The sequence below is a fragment of the Haliotis rufescens genome, unplaced genomic scaffold (genome assembly GCF_023055435.1).
Source record: "Haliotis rufescens isolate VD_foot unplaced genomic scaffold, xgHalRufe1.0.p SCAF_10, whole genome shotgun sequence".
Lineage (NCBI taxonomy): Eukaryota > Metazoa > Mollusca > Gastropoda > Lepetellida > Haliotidae > Haliotis > Haliotis rufescens.
The window spans coordinates 1,478,233-1,496,360 of NW_025963780.1; the positions used below are offsets into that span (position 1 = coordinate 1,478,233).

The 18,128-nt window shown below is 39.3% G+C and overlaps 1 protein-coding gene across 2 annotated transcripts in view; it reads left to right on the forward strand.

The window, feature by feature from the left end:
• The first annotated feature begins 1,250 nt into the window (after positions 1-1,250).
• LOC124145473 (excitatory amino acid transporter 1-like) overlaps positions 1,251-18,128 on the forward strand; it is a 102,334-nt gene continuing 85,456 nt past the window's right edge. The window contains exon 1 of one of the 2 annotated variants that reach the window (XM_046515248.2): positions 1,251-2,297. In XM_046515248.2, coding sequence (XP_046371204.1) covers positions 1,777-2,297 — 521 coding nt within the window. In that variant the 5' untranslated portion in view covers positions 1,251-1,776. The remainder of the gene's footprint in view (positions 2,298-18,128) is intronic. The other variant, XM_046515249.2, reaches the window with a different exon arrangement.

Genomic DNA, 18,128 nt, shown 5'->3' on the forward strand with positions numbered 1-18,128 from the left:
TAAGAGGCGACTAACGGGATCGGGTGGTCAGGTTCGCTGACTTGGTTGATGCATGTCATCAATCCTAATTGCGTGGATCGATGCTCATGATATCAATCACTGGATTGCCTGGTCCAGACTCGAATATATACAGACCGCCGTCATATAGCTGGAATATTGCTGAGCTCGGCGTTAAACAACAAACCAAACCAAACCAAACCAAAACATTGTGTGAAGCCCTGGTGTCCGACATCGTGATATTGCTAGATTATTGCTAAAAACGTCGTAAAACCATACTTACACACTCACTCGTAAGATTGCGTACACAAAGAGTAGAAAGATTTTAAAAATACAGACTAAACTTGTAAAATTGTATCTTCGACGTTTCCCGATTAAAAAGCCGTAACGTCAGTACCCGCAATGGACGGCTTGCATATCTGACTCACCATATATAGTCGGAAGAGAGAGATGTAAATGTCAAAATATTGACTCTTTTATACAGAAATATGTCAGTTTATTTTTGACATTCGCCTTGAGCCAAAACGACTTTTTCATGTAAAGGCAATGAAATAGTGCCTCGTGTGTCGAGAACATTGTTATGGCGTCAAGTTTTGAAAACAATCACTTAACCCCTCAGAAGGATTTGTTAGGGAACAGTCGCAGTGTGTTGGCACCAGGCGGCGCGCCAATAGGGAGACGACAGGGACACTGAGATGATAAGCCGATCCGAATAGATAGAATTTATCGAACGCATAGCGCATCAGCAGTTGCAGCCTTTACCGTTACTATTGTTGTCAATGATAGCCAAGCGTGATTGTTCCCAGAAATGCCGCCACTCATTGTTTACGACTGGCCGAGTTTTGCTCAACGATATTGCTTCAGATGGATTTCATTTTCCATTTGTGACAGCCATCTTTCTACTTGACTTGGTCGTTTGTGTCCAGAAGCACATGGCCCGCTTTTATACCTTGAATCCGAGCAATAAGCCCCGTAGCCATATTGTCACATTAATATCTGTAACAGAATCCGTTACCATATCCCTTACACTAATAACTCTCTCAATGCTTGATGACACTGGCTAATATGACGAGAAGAGACATTTCAATTCGATTCACACATATATACACAGTATCGATGAAACGGCGAACAGAGGCCGGAATGAATGAAGTTAAATATTTAATCAATGTGCTATATTTGCATTCGGCAGTGTTGAGTTCCAAGTGAATCGCTTCAAGAGAAGGATTTCAGTATTATTTACTCTTGCATGCAAAACTGTCCTTGTGTTTTCACAAACCAATCGGGCTCTTCACAAACGTTGGCTAATTACAAGTTAATGATGTGGCGAGTGCACTACCTTCTCGGCGGAAAAACAAGAGAAGGCCTGTAATGATAATGTATCGATCTATTATTTCGCCTACGAAAGACATTAACATTTTAGTGTTCATTTACAGTGTACGTATCCATATTCTCAGCTTGGATGACAGCGAATTATATCTACAGAAGCTACAAAGCTTGAAACCTCTGGACAACCTTTGACCTTTGTGACGTCACTACATCGCGTTCATCAGTTTATACATGCTTTTTCCGCGGAAGGCCCACCGCTTGAGAAGGAAGCTAGCGCGGGAAATATCAGCGAAGGTCTTGGCACAGTCTCCCTTTGGGTCGGCATTCGGTTTCATATTGCTTGGGTTGGCGTATCGCTGCTTCACACGGGGTTTATTCGTCTGCTTGTGTTAGCTGTGTCGTGCACGCGCACATTGTCGTCTGCTTGGAACGTTTGATTTACCAGACGACAGCATGGATTTCCCTGAAGAGACAGCTAAAGTGAACACTCACGTAAGTGTATCGCCCCAACCCGAAGGAACCACTGGACTTTTGGGGAACGTGAAAAGATGCGGCTTGAAATGCTTGAGGGGCTCCAAGGAAAATTTACTTTTAATTTTGCTACTGTGTTCTGTGCTCCTCGGAGTGGGGATCGGGTTTGCAGTTCGAAGTGCAAGACCCGATTTCTCGAAAAGAGAAATTATGTATTTGATGTTCCCTGGTGAAATTTTAATGCGAATGTTACGAATGTTGATTTTGCCGCTAATCATCTCCAGTTTGATTGCCGGAATTGCTGGATTGGACGCCAAAACATGCGGGAAAATGGGTCTTCGTACCATTGCATATTTCGCTACAACTACAGTCATATCCGTTATTATGGGTATCATTATGGCTATTGCTATTAGACCAGGAGGCGGGGCCAACCGGGCCAAACTTAAGAGGTACGGTACTGCGGCCAAGGTCAACTCCGTCGACACTTTTCTGGACCTCGTGAGGTAAGATCTGTTCAACTTTTTCCATCAAGTATATATATATATATATATATATATATATATATATATATATATATATATATATATATATATATTCTTTCACCAATTCAGTTTTCTCTGAATACATCCATACCTTGCTCACGAAGCATCCTTGGTACGTGCATGCTGCAATTACAACGAAGAACACCCAACACGGTGTAATCACAATATTTATTGTGGGGCCGACAAGGAAGTGATACATGTTTTTTTGTGAGACGCTAAACTGTATTGGTTCCTGTTTTCCAAACGCTCCACTCCTACCATCTGACATGAAGTTAAATTAATGTGTTTCTCAATGCGTTTGAATTTTCTAATTCTCACTTATTTTTGGACCTTAATTCTTTATTGTTGATGCACTTACATTTTAATGTCCGACCGACAATTTGTTCAAGTAGTCAAAGTTACTGGTTGTTCAAAGTCTGAATTAAAATTTGTTCAGTCTGTATGTATTTGTCAAATGATATTGTTTCTTAAAACCAGTTTCATTTAACGGTCAAAATGCAACTTTGTTGCATTGTCTGAACGACAATTTGATATTACTGCTTGAATATTTCTGTTAATCAGCCTCAATATCAAATTGCACAAATAGCCTGAATATTACATCGTTCATTCTGCATACAGAGCAAGTCGACCAGCCATGTTGGTTGTCAATTTGGGATACAATCGGATCTTGTATAACCTGGAAGTTTATTTGTTTATAAAGCCTGAATGTCAACATGTTTTTAATATATCTGAAGACAATTTCGTTCAATCAGAGTTTATTGGATAAAACGTAATGGCACTTCGTTCAGTCTGATTATTGGTTAATGCAATCTAAATGACGATTTGTTCAGTTTGAATGAATTATATAATACAACCTGAAAGATATTTTGTAGAGAGTGTATTGGATAATACAATCTAAATGCGAGTTTGCTGAGTCTGACTGTAAAGGTTCGTATAATCTAAATAAAAGTTTTTTTTAGTCTGACGTGGGCGGAAATAGGAGTGACAATTTGTTCAGTCCGATTAAATTAATTCATTTAATCTGAATGACACTTGGTTCAGTCTGGTTTGATTCATACAATCTAATTGACAAAATGTTAAGTCTAACTATTGTTCATACAGTCAAATAGAGAACTGGTTCAATCTGATTGTATTAGTTCATACAATCTGAATGACAGTTGGTTCTGTCTGACTGTACGACATTGTCATTTTCTGTTACCCAATATGCGATCTTTATAAAATGATTTTCTGAAACCTGAAGCTTGTCGGTACCATGTGAGGGTAAGAAAATATGGGGACAGGCCATGACTTTATCGGGCCACCCTGTTTACGTCATTTGGGACCGCATAAAGTCTATTTAAATAGTTTTCCAAATATGGCTCCATTACAATCTCTACGTCATATATTCATCTGTGACGTCAACATTCAAACTATAGGCGAACATCAATATTTTATTCACGGATTGTGTTAAGGGACAAATATCAATTTTGTCCCATGTCTCCCAGCATTAAAACCTATCTTATATTGACTGATTCAAATGACTAAAATGTTAAAATGGATTATATATGAACAGTAAAGATTAATAGTAATTTAATGTATTCCTACGTACACCCGTATATATATATATATATATATATATATATATATATATATATATATATATATATATATCCGTTAATCGTTCAACTTAGTATTTTGTCTATACGATTTAACAAGTACAAAAGGAAATACAGAACATTTTACAATTGTGTTCCGTGGCTGTTTTCATGTAAATAAATCAAATCACAATGATGAGCTATTGTACTACTGTTCTAACCAGGTTCTACGACAGGATCAGGTTGTGGTGACAGTCGTAGATCGCTATCAATGAGGGAAAAGGCGTGTTTTAAAACTCGCTTCACCTTCTCCAATTTCACCAAGCTTTGGAATGAAGCGATAAACTGAGGGGAATCACTTGACTTCAGTTTGGCAACTGCCCCATTTCTATGCAAATATTGGAATACAGCCAAGCCAGTATTGTGTTCCATTGTTGTGTTCCTTGTGGTAACAGTGTCATTGACATTTATGTTACACGTTTGCAACCACTGAGCTGATCATCACCGACAAATACAGGAAGTTAGCATCTGTTGCAGTGAGATGATATGAATGATTGAGCAAATCTCAGTCATTTGAAAGTAATGGCAGTCATATGTCAACCATGTGTCAAATGTTGCAGTCATTTGAAGAATTAAGTAATTGATTGCATTAGAATCATTTGAAGATATTTGCGATGTTTACGAACCCATGGTGTCAGAGCTGATTTTCAGTTATCCTTTCATCAAATTTTCACCGCTATTTTGCCTTTCACGCCCATGGAATGTTTCGGCAGATTATCGAAACTGATTATTTTCTGGCTTTGGAGCTTTATATTTACTCATCATTATCAATCACGTGCCATTATTTGCGGTCATTGGCTGGCATTTGTCATTGCTGGAAATCATAGACAATCCTAACAGTCATGGATCATTGTTTACAAGCAGTCGTTTGCAGTCATGTGTCATTGTTGGCAATCATGTGACAATCCTAACAGTCATGTATCATTGTTTACAAGCAGTCGTTTGCAGTCATGTGTCATTGTTGGCAACCATGTGACAATCCTTACAGTCATGTATCATTGTTGACAAGCAGTCGTTTGCAGTCATGTGTCATTGTTGGCAATCATGTGACAATCATGTGTAATTGTTGACAATCATGTGACAATCTTTACAGTCATGTATCATTGTTTACAAGCAGTCGTTAGCAGTCACGTGTCATTGTTGGCAATCATGTGACAATCATGTGTAATTGTTGGCAATCATATGACAATCCTTACAGTCATGTATCATTGTTTACAAGCAGTCGTTAGCAGTCATGTGTCATTGTTGGCAATCATGTGACAATCATGTGTAATTGTTGACAATCATGTGACAATCCAAACAGTCATTTATCATTGTTTACAAGCAGTCGTTTGCAGTCATGTGTCATTGTTGGCAATCATGTGACAATCATGTGTAATTGTTGGCAATCATATGACAATCCTTACAGTCATGTATCATTGTTTACAAGCAGTCGTTAGCAGTCATGTGTCATTGTTGGCAATCATGTGACAATCATGTGTAATTGTTGACAATCATGTGACAATCCAAACAGTCATTTATCATTGTTTACAAGCAGTCGTTTGCAGTCATGTGTCATTGTTGGCAATCATGTGACAATCATGTGTAATTGTTGACAATCATGTGACAATCCTTGCAGTCATGTATCATTGTTTACAAGCAGTCGTTTGCAGTCATGTGTCATTGTTGGCAATCATGTGACAATCATGTGTAATTGTTGACAATCATGTGACAATCATTACAGTCATGTATCATTGTTTACAAGCAGTCGTTAGGAGTCATGTGTCAGTGCATACAATCATTGCCAATCATGTGTATTTGTCTCACTTCATGGTGTTCAGTTTTCAATGTGTGGTAATATTTGCAGCATCCAGCAATCTTCCTAAACGTGTGCAAACGCTCCAAATTATGTTTGAATACTTGATCATTAGATACGTAGGAATGAAATTCTTATATTACTGAAACAATTGTGCAGTCTAATAAGTGATGTTAATGCGTGAGCATTACGGGTTAGGATTAGTCCTCGACAGCCTCTGCTGATCGTAAGTGGCGACCAAATGGTACGGGTGGTTAGGTAAGGCCAAATGGTTGATCGTGTGTCATCGTACTTCGACAGGGTGGATCGGTGCTCATAATATCAACCACTGGATTGTCTCGATTATTAGTCTGCCGTCATAAAAGCTGGAATATTGTGAGCGGCGTTTTAAAAACAAACACACACTGGAAACGTAATGTTTAATTAATGTTAAATAGTCTGTGTGGTTTGAATATAATTATTGGTAATCTATTCACAAAAAAATGTGAAATTGAATTTATGTGTATCATTTTCACTCTGTATTATCTGAAATGTAAAGTCGTGAATTTACATCGTATTTAGGAAACTAATGAATGACTGGAAATCCTTTGAACATGAGTGATATTGTAGTGAATGGATCAATTATTTGTTGGAATGCGTGGAAACAGCAACAAGTAATTAGGTCACACCTGATGTTTGTTGGCATTGTCATTAGGAGGTTCACTAATCAACACGATCGTTTCAAGCTGTCAACACATCAATCAGAACACACGTGGTGTGCCATATTCCCAGTGCAGATAATACCTCTGTTCGTGCACTGGTGTGGCCATTACCCTACACCAACACAGAATCTGCCTTGTATCACAGGGGCAGTAAATTTAACTAAACAAATCGGTAGATAGGAACCGGATTCATGATTAACGGATCTTGGCATGGCTAAATGACGGGCGGATTCCTTTACTACGTCATGCTTCGACACGTGTCCCATATATATCATGGAAGCATGGTTGGCCCAGTCGTCTAAGCTACCGGAAAAAAATCGCAGTTTAGAGTTACGTCCCTTTGGTGTGTCAGGATCATGTGACCATGGATTCGACCAAGATTCGTTATGATTATAATTCTTGTTCTTCCATACTCTTCCCAGCGGGTTTTACCAGAGTGATAGACGTGTACATGCACCGACTCCATTCAATATAAAGCTGATACCCTTAATTAAATGTTGTCAGACAAACAGAAAAGGACACACAACTGGATAAATTTTCACTTTACCAAATAATTGTGATAACAGACGCACCGAGTCATCATTATTGCGATGTGCATAATGTGTGAGACAGTCTCTGAAATGAACATATCGTACAGAAAAACAGTTGTTCAGTTATCTTAATAAAAATATAATAAAAGGGAGCCCAGTGACTCTCTTCATTTTCAGATACTGCAGTAACCTAGACTTGCCAAATATTATAGACTTGCATGGGCTGTTTTTTATATATATTTGTATCAGGGTCTGTAAGACAGACTAAATATGTGTTTGGGATCTGTTTCCAATACAAATTAAATTTCTTCCAGAACTTGACATTAAGGTGAATGAAAAAAAAAAAATTTCAATATTATCAAATGTATTACCTTGTAGGTAACTACAAAGCTAATGGCGTTGATTCTACTGTGTCCTAATTTGATTAATCACCAGTACCACTTTGAATGTCAAAGCCTACGATAATAACGGTGTAAAATATCCATTGATTTGCACATGACCATGCTTAAAATACAAAACCTAATGGACAGTAATGCATCTGCCAACAGAAAAAAATATTCCCCGCTAAGTGGAATGTCATAAAGGGCATTCGGAGAAGCCGAGTATCTACCGAGTATCTATCTACCGAGTATCTACCGAGTATCAACCGACTAGCTTATACCTGAGGTCTAATACGGATCATACGTATACTTGACAAACATATTACTGTGAAGATGAGGGATCACCTCGCTGCGGAAAACCTCTCTGTTATTGATGCAAGTGAATAATGCCATTCTCCGGGAAAAACGTCCTTTTGATGAGGCACTCAGGAATAGAAATGATATTTATTTCAGGTGTGTCATTGTGTATGTGTGCCATCTGCAATTAAAGTGTTCCAACCCGAATAATTCTTTCGATCCGGCTTCGAATCGGGGAGCTAGATACCATCATTTGTAATTTCGACCTTTCATTTTCAGTGGGTTCGAGATACCTTTTTCATCTTGTGTGGTCCCGAGGTCCAGTGTGTCCGTATTGTTTGTGTTCTTGTGGTAATCATTGACCCGTTCAGCTGATCAAAGGAACAGTCATCATTGGCTGCATAAAATAAACAATGTCACAAGGTATTTTGTGTGCACAGGGAACTTCATAGTCGTGGCATTTCGATGTACACACGCCATTCTTGCTATGATGCACAGACATTTCTACCGTGGCTTCATGGAAAGGCCAAACACAATCACAAAACAACTTATACGTTATAGGTGTGAGTTGATAATTTCAGTATAGCATGATTGTGCTACAGTGATAAACAGGATCGGTACTGGTACTTCAGTCGTGGCATTTCGAGGTACACACGCCATTCTTGCTATGATGCACAAACATTTCTACCGTGGCTTCATGGAAAGGCCAAACACAATCACAAAACAACTTATACGTTATAGCTGTGAGTTGATAATTACCCTAGTTTAGCATGATTGTGCTACAGTGACAAACATGATCGGTACTGGTACTTCAGTGAAGCTTAACTACAATGGATAAAGACCCCTGGTGCTATAAAAATGATAATAATCCACTTTTTATTAATCCTTAAGTATATTACTGCCATGTTGAAGTGTAACCTTCACACAATTTGCTGAAATAGGTTGTGATAAAAGCGTAATGACGAATAATCATAGGATAATCACCTCCTAGGAAATGTGTTTGATTACCCTTTCGTGAAATACTTACTATTACTGATAGTTTAGTGGGGTTTTCACAAGACTTACTCGAACAAGATGCCATTAATGAATTATCACGACCAACCATTATATTGGAAGAAATCCAGTGAAATATGATTGATAAAACCACGTTGGGAGTCTCTCTAAAGACCCTACTTATATATTACAATGAGTGAGTGAGTGAGTTGGGTTTAACGCCGCTTTTAACAGTATTCCAGTTATATCACGGCGTGTCAGCTTAATGTGGGAGGAAAGCCCGAGGTGATGCAGGTCTCAGACGTTTACCACTTCGGTGAAACCCACGAGCACGGGTATGGTTCTGACAAACCTAGAAACATAATCGGGGCGAATCGGGATTCGAACCCACAATCATGGGTTTCTGGCGTGCCCAAGGGACGCAACTCTGCACAGCGAATCGCGGCGCCTTAGACGACTGGGCTACCCGTGCCCCCATATATTACAATGATACCTCCAGCAAGGTAATGGCTTACTTAATACGAAACTATTCCTTCCCTGATTTAGCCTCTTCTCCTCGAAGGCAACAATGGCTTCCAACACGACACCATGTGTGGGTGTGTTTCATCTTAGATTTCCTTACCATCAACATTTGATTTAAGTGTTCTATTCGCAAATCAATGCTCCGTTACGGATTTGTAAAAGGAGTGTTGTTCTCACACAACACGAGCGTGTCAAATATTCATCAAATAATAGCAGATGGGATCTCACATTTTCTATAATTCGGTTACGCAAATAAAATATTTCCTCCAGCTCCTACCAGAAACGAATCATGTTTTACATGCATCGTCATCCTCGGAAAGCATATCAAGTGAGCGGTTGCTTTGCCCCCAGTGGCTCTGGTGTAGATGATTATGAGTGATCTACATTAATTGAGTAAAGGGGCGTATTCTCGCCCATGGGCCAAACCTTTTTCTCGCCCATGGGCGAAATATTTCAATATCGCTATAAAATCGTTGAATTAAGTTAAAATGAGTTAAATTTTGTGTCATGATACTTGAATGAATACATTGATGTATTTGCGAAAGAAAAACATGAGTTTTAAGTAAAGGAACATATTCTCGCCCATGGGCATATGACATAGACATATTGAGTTTTTGAACAATTTTTTTTTTCATTTTTTCTTCCTTGGTACATTGTATGTTCCCATGAAAACAGCATCTTTAATTTTGTAAATACCTTTAACCGAGACTGGGCAAAGACCGTAGAGTTTCTGGACTTTTGGGTTTCCAGAATTAAAATGGGACGTGTTATTATCAAACCGTATTTAGCATTGCCGTGTGGCTAGTTTGCCTTAAATCAATAGACCATCTCGTGCAAGTTCAGGTGTTATTTGGTGAAGATGCGCGTACGTGTTTTCATTATGCAGGAGCCTGCGTGATAGCATACAGTATTACGGGACCACTCGCCTTTGACTTCCAGAACGTAATTACTAGTCATGATTTATGGAACATCCTCATCCTTCAGCCAATGCAGGATGCAGATCAGCAGCTCGTGCAGTATCTCGGACTCAAATGTGCGTTGATGTGCGCTTAGAGAAAACACTGGTTAAGGTCGGTGTTGGTTTTACCGTTGCATGCCGTGTGAGGTAATACACTTAATGCATCATGAAACACGTGTTGATCATAATATTATTATGAATGTGTATGTGAGACAATACAGAGCATGTCGGTGGTATTTATGTAAACAAAGGTAGCTGAAAAGTTGATTTTGATAATACCGGACCCGTGAAGACCCGGGGAAGAATAGGTCTTCAGGAACCCACCCTGAACCAGGAACAAGGCGACTATGCTTGTCGTAAGAGGCGACTAACGGGACAAACAAACAGTTTTATAAAACTGCATAATGTTTGAAATTGTGTTGCATTTGTTGTACTGTAGAACAATGTTACACAACGACAGCGAATGGAATACTATGTGATTCTAAATATGTTGGATTAAAATTTTCCAAAAGGTCACACTAGGCAGTTTGTATATTGTTTAACGCCGCACTCAAAAATATTCCAACTATATGACCGCGGTCTGTAAATAATCGAGTCTGGACCAGACAATCCAGTGATTGACATCATGAGCCTCGATCCACACTATATTAGGGCTTTAAATACAACATAGAGATAAGTATTTTTGGATCATTATGTACAATCCAAATGAAACTTTTGGCGTATTTATTACATATAAACACACAAAGCAGGACATACTATAGAACGAAAGTTGTGCCACCATTAGCCGTAAGGCTAGTGACAAAGATGCTGCGTTATTTCAATGATTTCCTTTTCTGGTTATTCAGTTGATATACCAGTGAGTGTGGTATATAATGGAGTGAGTGAGTGAGTTGGGTTAAACGCTGCTTTTAACAGTATTCCAGTTATATCGCGGCGTGTCAGCTTAATGTGGGAAGAAAGCCCGAAGTGATGATGGTCTCAGACGTTTACCACTTCGGTGAAACCCACGAGCACGGGTATGGTGCTGACAAACCTAGAACATAATCGGGGCGAACCGGGATTCGAACCCACAATCATATGTTTCTGGCGTGCCCAAGGGACGCAACTCTGCACAGCGAATCGCGGCGCCTTAGACGACTGGGCCACCCGTGCCCCCGGTATATAATGGAACGCCGTCCCCGCATAATGTTGAAATATTATGAAATGACGTGCTTGACGTATTACATTGACGAAAATCCGTCATCGTATTAATTTGATCATATAATATTTCCCCGGGAAGATCCGGGTTTGAATAGGTCTTCAGCAACCCCTGCTTGACGTAAAAGGCGAATATGCTTGTCGTAAGAGGCGACTAACGGGACTAACGGGCTCAGAAGGCCTATTCGAACCCGGATCTTCACGGGTTGAAATAGTATCTGTGTAACAGGCACTAATTGCGGCTAAAACAAAATCAACGTGTGCGTAACTTTAACACGTCAACACTTTAGGCCTATATAGAAGTGAATAATCATGGTTTTGGCTGTGCCAATATGATATTAATCTTTGGTACTAAAAGGTGTTGATGTCACTGGGTAGTCTGGTTCAGTGTCGATTGTTTACAGACCGTAGTCATATAGCTGGAATATTGCTAAGTGGGGCGTTAAACAACAAACCAAAGAAAAAGAAGAAAGATCATACAATATACAAATGAAAAGTACAACAACGTGAAACAAGCTTCATAAGAGGTATATGTTGTATACAACACGATAGATTGTATTGCTGACCAGGTATTTACCAACAGAGGGTTGATCACAAGTATATTTACCAGTCGAGAGTTGATCACAAGGATATTTACCAGTCGAGAGCTGATCACAAGTATATTTACCTGTCGAGGGTTGATCACAAGTATATTTACCAGTCGAGAGTTGATCACAAGGATATTTACCTGTCGAGAGCTGATCACAAGTATATTTACCTGTCGAGGGTTGATCAGAAGTATATGTACCTGTCGAGGGTTGATCAGAAGTATATTTACCTGTCGAGGGTTGATCAGAAGTATATTTACCTGTCGAGGGTTGATCACAAGTATATTTACCTGTCGAGGGTTGATCACAAGGATATTTACCAGTCGAAAGTTGATCACAAGGAGATTTACCTGTCGAGGGTTACTCACAAGTATATTTACCGGTTGAGGGTTGTATACAACACGATAGATTGTATTGCTGTTAATATGACTCACTCAATCAGAAATTCAGATCTTAAGGTATATGTCTTTGTTCAGTACCTCTGATACATCTTGACGTTTTTCATGTGTCTCTAGCTAAGTGTTGGGTATTTTCGAGCTTATGAGCTTGTATTCAATGTTACAGAAGGTTGGTAGTTTCATTCCAAGTTCGTTAAGGAAGGTGACCACAAAGGTATATACCAACATAGGGTTGATCACAACTATGTTTACCAGTCGAGGGTTGAACACAAGGATATGTACCTGTCGAGGGTTGATCACAAGTATATTTACCTGTCGAGGGTTGATCACAAGTATATTTACCTGTCGAGGGTTGGTCACAATTATATGTACCTGTCGAGGATTGATCACAAGTATATGCACCTGTCGAGAGTTGATCACAAGTATATTTACCTGTCCAGGGTTGATCATATGTATATGTACCTGTCGAGGGTTGATCACAAGTATGTTTACCAGTCGAGAGTTAATCACATGGATATTTACCAGTCGAGAGTTGATCACGTGGATATTTGTCAGTCGAGGTTGATCAGAAGTATATTTACCTGTCGAGGGTTGATCATATGTATATGTACCTGTCGAGGGTTGATCACAAGTATGTTTACCAGTCGAGAGTTGATCACATGGATATTTACCAGTCGAGAGTTGATCACAAGTATTTTTACCAGTCGAGTTTGATCACAAGTATATTTACCTGTCGAGGTTGATCACAAGTATATTTACCAGTCGAGAATGATCAGAAGTATATTTACCAGTCGAGGGTTGATCACAAAGATATTTACCAGTCGGGGGCAAGTCACAAGTATAGTTAACAGTACACGGTATGTCACAAAGATATGTTCTGGTCAAGGACTGGTCACAAGGGGCTGACGTGTTCCGGGAATATTCTCCCAGGTACTATTATTGCTGAGAACATTGCAGTTGCACTTGTCAGTTGCCTGTCTGAGATCATGAGGTACTTGTACTCAGCTAAGGTTGCCTTGCAAGGACACCACGTCCTCCTACGGTCATGTACTTAAGTTCACGAACGACCCTGTGAGACTTGTATGACAGGATGATTGACGTGTAATCTACTGTAGGTCACGTACTGAAGGACATGCATGTCTTCGCATTTTAATCAATTCGAAGGTCTTTCATTACAACGTTCTAGCTTTGGTTACCGAAACCAAATATTTGCATTAAATGTGTATAATATTGTTAAGTTTAACGTTTTATAAATTATATTATTAACTGCCATTTGTTAAGGATAGAAAACAAACTTAGACATTTTTTTCGCAAAAAGGCACTAGTTAAAACCCTCTGTGGAGTAGCTGAGTTGAACAGAAGTAAATATTTTCAATTTTTCAGTTTCTATTTGTAAACGGATCAAATTTGAATAATAAATTCAAACATCAACTTCTTTCATAATACCATTCAATCACAAGTTTCAGCACCCTGTGTTTTGTGTTCTCGGAACTGCCACACGAAACCAGTAACCAGAATAAAGGTTATTAAGCTCGAACGTCGAGTGTCAGTGCTGATTTAGGGCTTGCAAATTACACTACAGCGTCGCTTGTTCTTGGCATGTTTTGGGTTCGTGTTGCATGTGCAGTGGTCGTTAAAAATATTGCACAAGTGCAGAAAAAATGAAACTGCAATTCTGCCACGCGTGAGGATGACGATTGTGCTTTTGAACATTGATGACAACAGACTGCAATTCTATAAATAGACGGCCGGGGAAAAAGAGTATGCACATGAAAATTTAACACGAACAGAAATTATAATCGTGATCAAAACGTTACTTTAATCGCTTAAACACTTCAAATTTAAGGTTCAAAGACACATCTATGATACCCACAACAAATAAATAATCATCGAATAACCGTTTCCTGTTTGTTTCCATCAACTGATTCTTATTTTCATGGTCACATTACAATTTAGTTCAACAAGTTAGCTTGACAAGAATGACAAGATTATTTTCAATTCAAATAGTGAGAACCTGTCGTTTCGCTAAGTCTTGGCTTACTCCGTACACCTTGAGGGTGACGGATGGACAAGTGGACTGGGGCGCCGTAATTAATATGATGTAGAGTTACGTCCCTTATCTGTACAGGATCCGCGGTCTGGTTCGCATCCTTGATTCTCCCTGAACTTACGTTTGTGTTGGAAAGAGTATAAAAGCTGCGTCACATCAGGTTTTGATCCCACAGGGGGCACAGGTGGCCCAGTCGTCTAAGGCACCGCGATTCGCTGTGCAGAGTTGCGTCCCTTGGGCACGCCAGAAACCTATGATTTTGGGTTCGAGTCCCGGTTCGCCCCGATAATGTTTCTAGGTTTGTCAGCACCATACCCATGCTCATGGGTTTTACCGAAATAGTAAAACGTGACTGCATCACTTTGGGCTTTCCTCCAACATCAAGCTGACACGCCGTGATATAACTGGAATACTGTTAAAAGCGGCGTTAAACCCAACTCACTCACTCACTCACTTTGATCCCACATCCAGCTGACATCAAATGACATAGATTAACTGATTGTGAAACCGACTTTAAACGCAACTCTCTCATTTACTCTTAACTTTCAAATTTTCTAAAAAGAGAAATCTTCCACTCACAGAAAACACTTGATCTGTTGTCAAACCCTTTATGATACTTCAGTTATGTGAATATGGTCTCGATCCAATTGCAGTCATGGCTTCCATATTGAAAATGTCATTACTCGCTCACCCCTGCATGTATAGTTATGACATTCTCGTGTTGTTTTGGTGTATCCAAAGTTCTCTAACTCGTCTTTACACTTTTCTAATTGACTGTTATAATGCACCCTATAATCTAAAATTGCCAATAGTCAGGAATGGGCGGTGAGGGAGCCAAAGAACCGATTACCCACGGTACAATATGTGAAGACGAACATAATATCCAGGAATATTGCCAATAAGAGCGTTAATTTAAACTCACTCAAGCAATGTTAAAAAAAACATAGGTGAGCAACAGTGCCTACTCAGGTCTTAGGCTAGTTTCTGTTTAAATAGTAGCAATGCAACGTGTTTTCATAAACATGTTTAGGATCATATTACTGATGTGAAGTCACTTATCGATGTACGTTTACAATTGAAAGTGGAAATTTATGAACACGTGTCATATAAATAATTAAGTAACCATTGTTTTCTGTTTTAGAAAATAAAATGTACTCTTCTTGTCACAAAAACAAACACGTAAATATTTATATGTCTGGTCCATCAGATACATTTTCAAAATTGATGTTTATTGTGGTTCTGATGTCAGTGTCCTCAAAGATGTCTGATTGTTATTCTTGCACGATACTACAATTAGTCATACACGTTCTTGACCGAACAGATGGCCATCAATACCGTTGACCACGCAGTCAAGTCAAAACAGGCAGTCACTAATTACCGTGAGGCTCTTCTGCCAGTCAAAATGGAAGTATAATAGCAACATAATGATACACTTCCTTGGGATACATTGTTCCCACAATGTAAGTCATGCCCTGGCCACGAATACCACTTTACGTCCGCCATGTTGTAGGGATTTATTCCCAATAGATGGCGCCTTGGTCCTAGTTTGTCCAAATCAATCCACGAAACTATTCGTCATCAATAATTATGGTCGTGAGCAGATATGCCGTCTTTGATGTTTTGACACGTGCTCTCAAGCTCTCTGTCCGGTTTTGCTTTGAAGTGAGGGGATTTTTTGTCCCTGCTAATAATTGCACTACCATCCATGGAACATCCCCAGAGCGACCTAAAAATCGCCACAGTGTTCACCTGATACGGTAGGCGCGTCCATTAAAATGGTACTTATTTGCCTTGGAGATATTACACTTCACCAGTACTCTGAGAGTGTACACTAATTATCACTAATAATGTCATCATTCCTGAGTGGCACGGGTGGCCCAGTCGTCTAAGTCGCCGCGATTCGCTGTGCAGAGTCGCGTCCCTTGGGTACGCCAGAAACCTATGATTGTGGGTTCGAATCCCGGTTCGCCCCGATTATGTTTCTAGGTTTGTCAGCACCATACCCGTGCTCGTGGGTTTAACCGAAGTGGTACACGTCTGAGACCTGCATCACTTCGGGCTTTCCTCCAACATTAAGCTGACACGCCGTGATATAACTGGAATACTGTTAAAAGCGGCGTTAAACCCAACTCACTCACTCACACATCATTCCTGAGCGGTTAACATATTTGTAAGGAGTGTCGACCTGTTTTTGAAAGCATCACATTAGTTCCGATCATATCAGCTAAACATTAATTGATCATGTAACATCAAGCTACACTACCGGACAAAAGAAAATATGCATCCATGTTTGATGGTAGCTAAAAATGAATCAAACAAGAGATGGTTATTCGACGGAGATGTATTTGATACGGGTATCATAGGCGATGTTACATCGCATCAATTAGCATCTCACAACAGATCAGCCTTGTAACGTCTTAACGTTTGTAATATTTGATCAAATCCAATATGCAAGTGTATACATTCTTTTGCCAAGTAGTTTAGTCAGTTCTATAGCCACAGTGCCACATCAGTTTGACCTTTTTGACTGATTCTTCATTGAAGGGTCCGGGAGTTTCCTCTGTTGCGAATCTGTTCTTTGTTTTGTGACAAATATATAATTAAAAACGTTATTGATTTATATAGCGCATTTTATCCATATAGCTCACTGCTCAAGAGAGCTGTTCCCGTTAAGGCCGACCTCTTAGGGATGGATGTTTTGCCCTCAAAAAGCAATCGGTCAGTGGACATGCTGTAGCTTCCGAAAGATAACGTGTTGTGTATCCCACAGAAATGTCTGTCTTGAAGAGCTGCATGCATAATTTGTCTGAAGCACACATCCCAGACGCATCCTTCTTTCCCATAGAATATTAAATTATCCTTCACTCAGGTATGTTTCAAACAAAGTGTAAGTTACTGTCAAGTCTCATGTATATATTCCTAACTAAATTTCAAACATGTTATACAAAATAACCTCTCGGACACAATGCTCTTTGTAAAAGCCTATGTTAATTATTGACTGTTGGCATATATCATTCATAAGGCCTGGATAGCGTTGTATTTTGATAGGCATTTAATAATTGGAAGCCTCAAAGATACAAACATTCCTTTTATTTCCATTGATTAAATTGTTTTTCTGTCTGCGTACTCCTGGGAAATGGCTTCAGAATATCATAGCTATCTTTATCATATTTCCACCATTCCCTGGGCAACAAAACATTATTATATTATGATAGGCGTTGTGCTCATTATGTTTTGATTGCTACTGGGATATCCGTATCGGTTAGGATTTCACAGTAAGACGTTTATAATCAAACTGATATTTCATGTAATCATTCAAGCTTCCGTGAATAAACCGATATTGACTTGAGACCAAGAAATTATTCACACACGAATATAATATGAAAACTTTAAATGCATCATTTCCCCGAAGATAGACAGCGTCTGGGTTAATCTGTTTTCTAAATTGTATTGGTTTCTTGGGCCAGTTGTGTACTGCATGGTCAAATGTGAGTGTCACAACTATCATTTGCGTTTGCATATTCTTCCGAACGCATGAATATTAAATTATTTCAGATTTTCTGCATGTCAAAATAACGATGTTTTAGATATGCAAGAAGAGTGTGGACAGCATTTGGTTGGATTTTCTATCATGGTAAATATATTACCTTTTCAAAAGAATATTATATTTTTGGTCTCTGGGTTCTGTTCCAATGAGAACCCATTTTGTCTGCGATGAACCGGAATCACGTGAGGTTATCACGCGAGCGT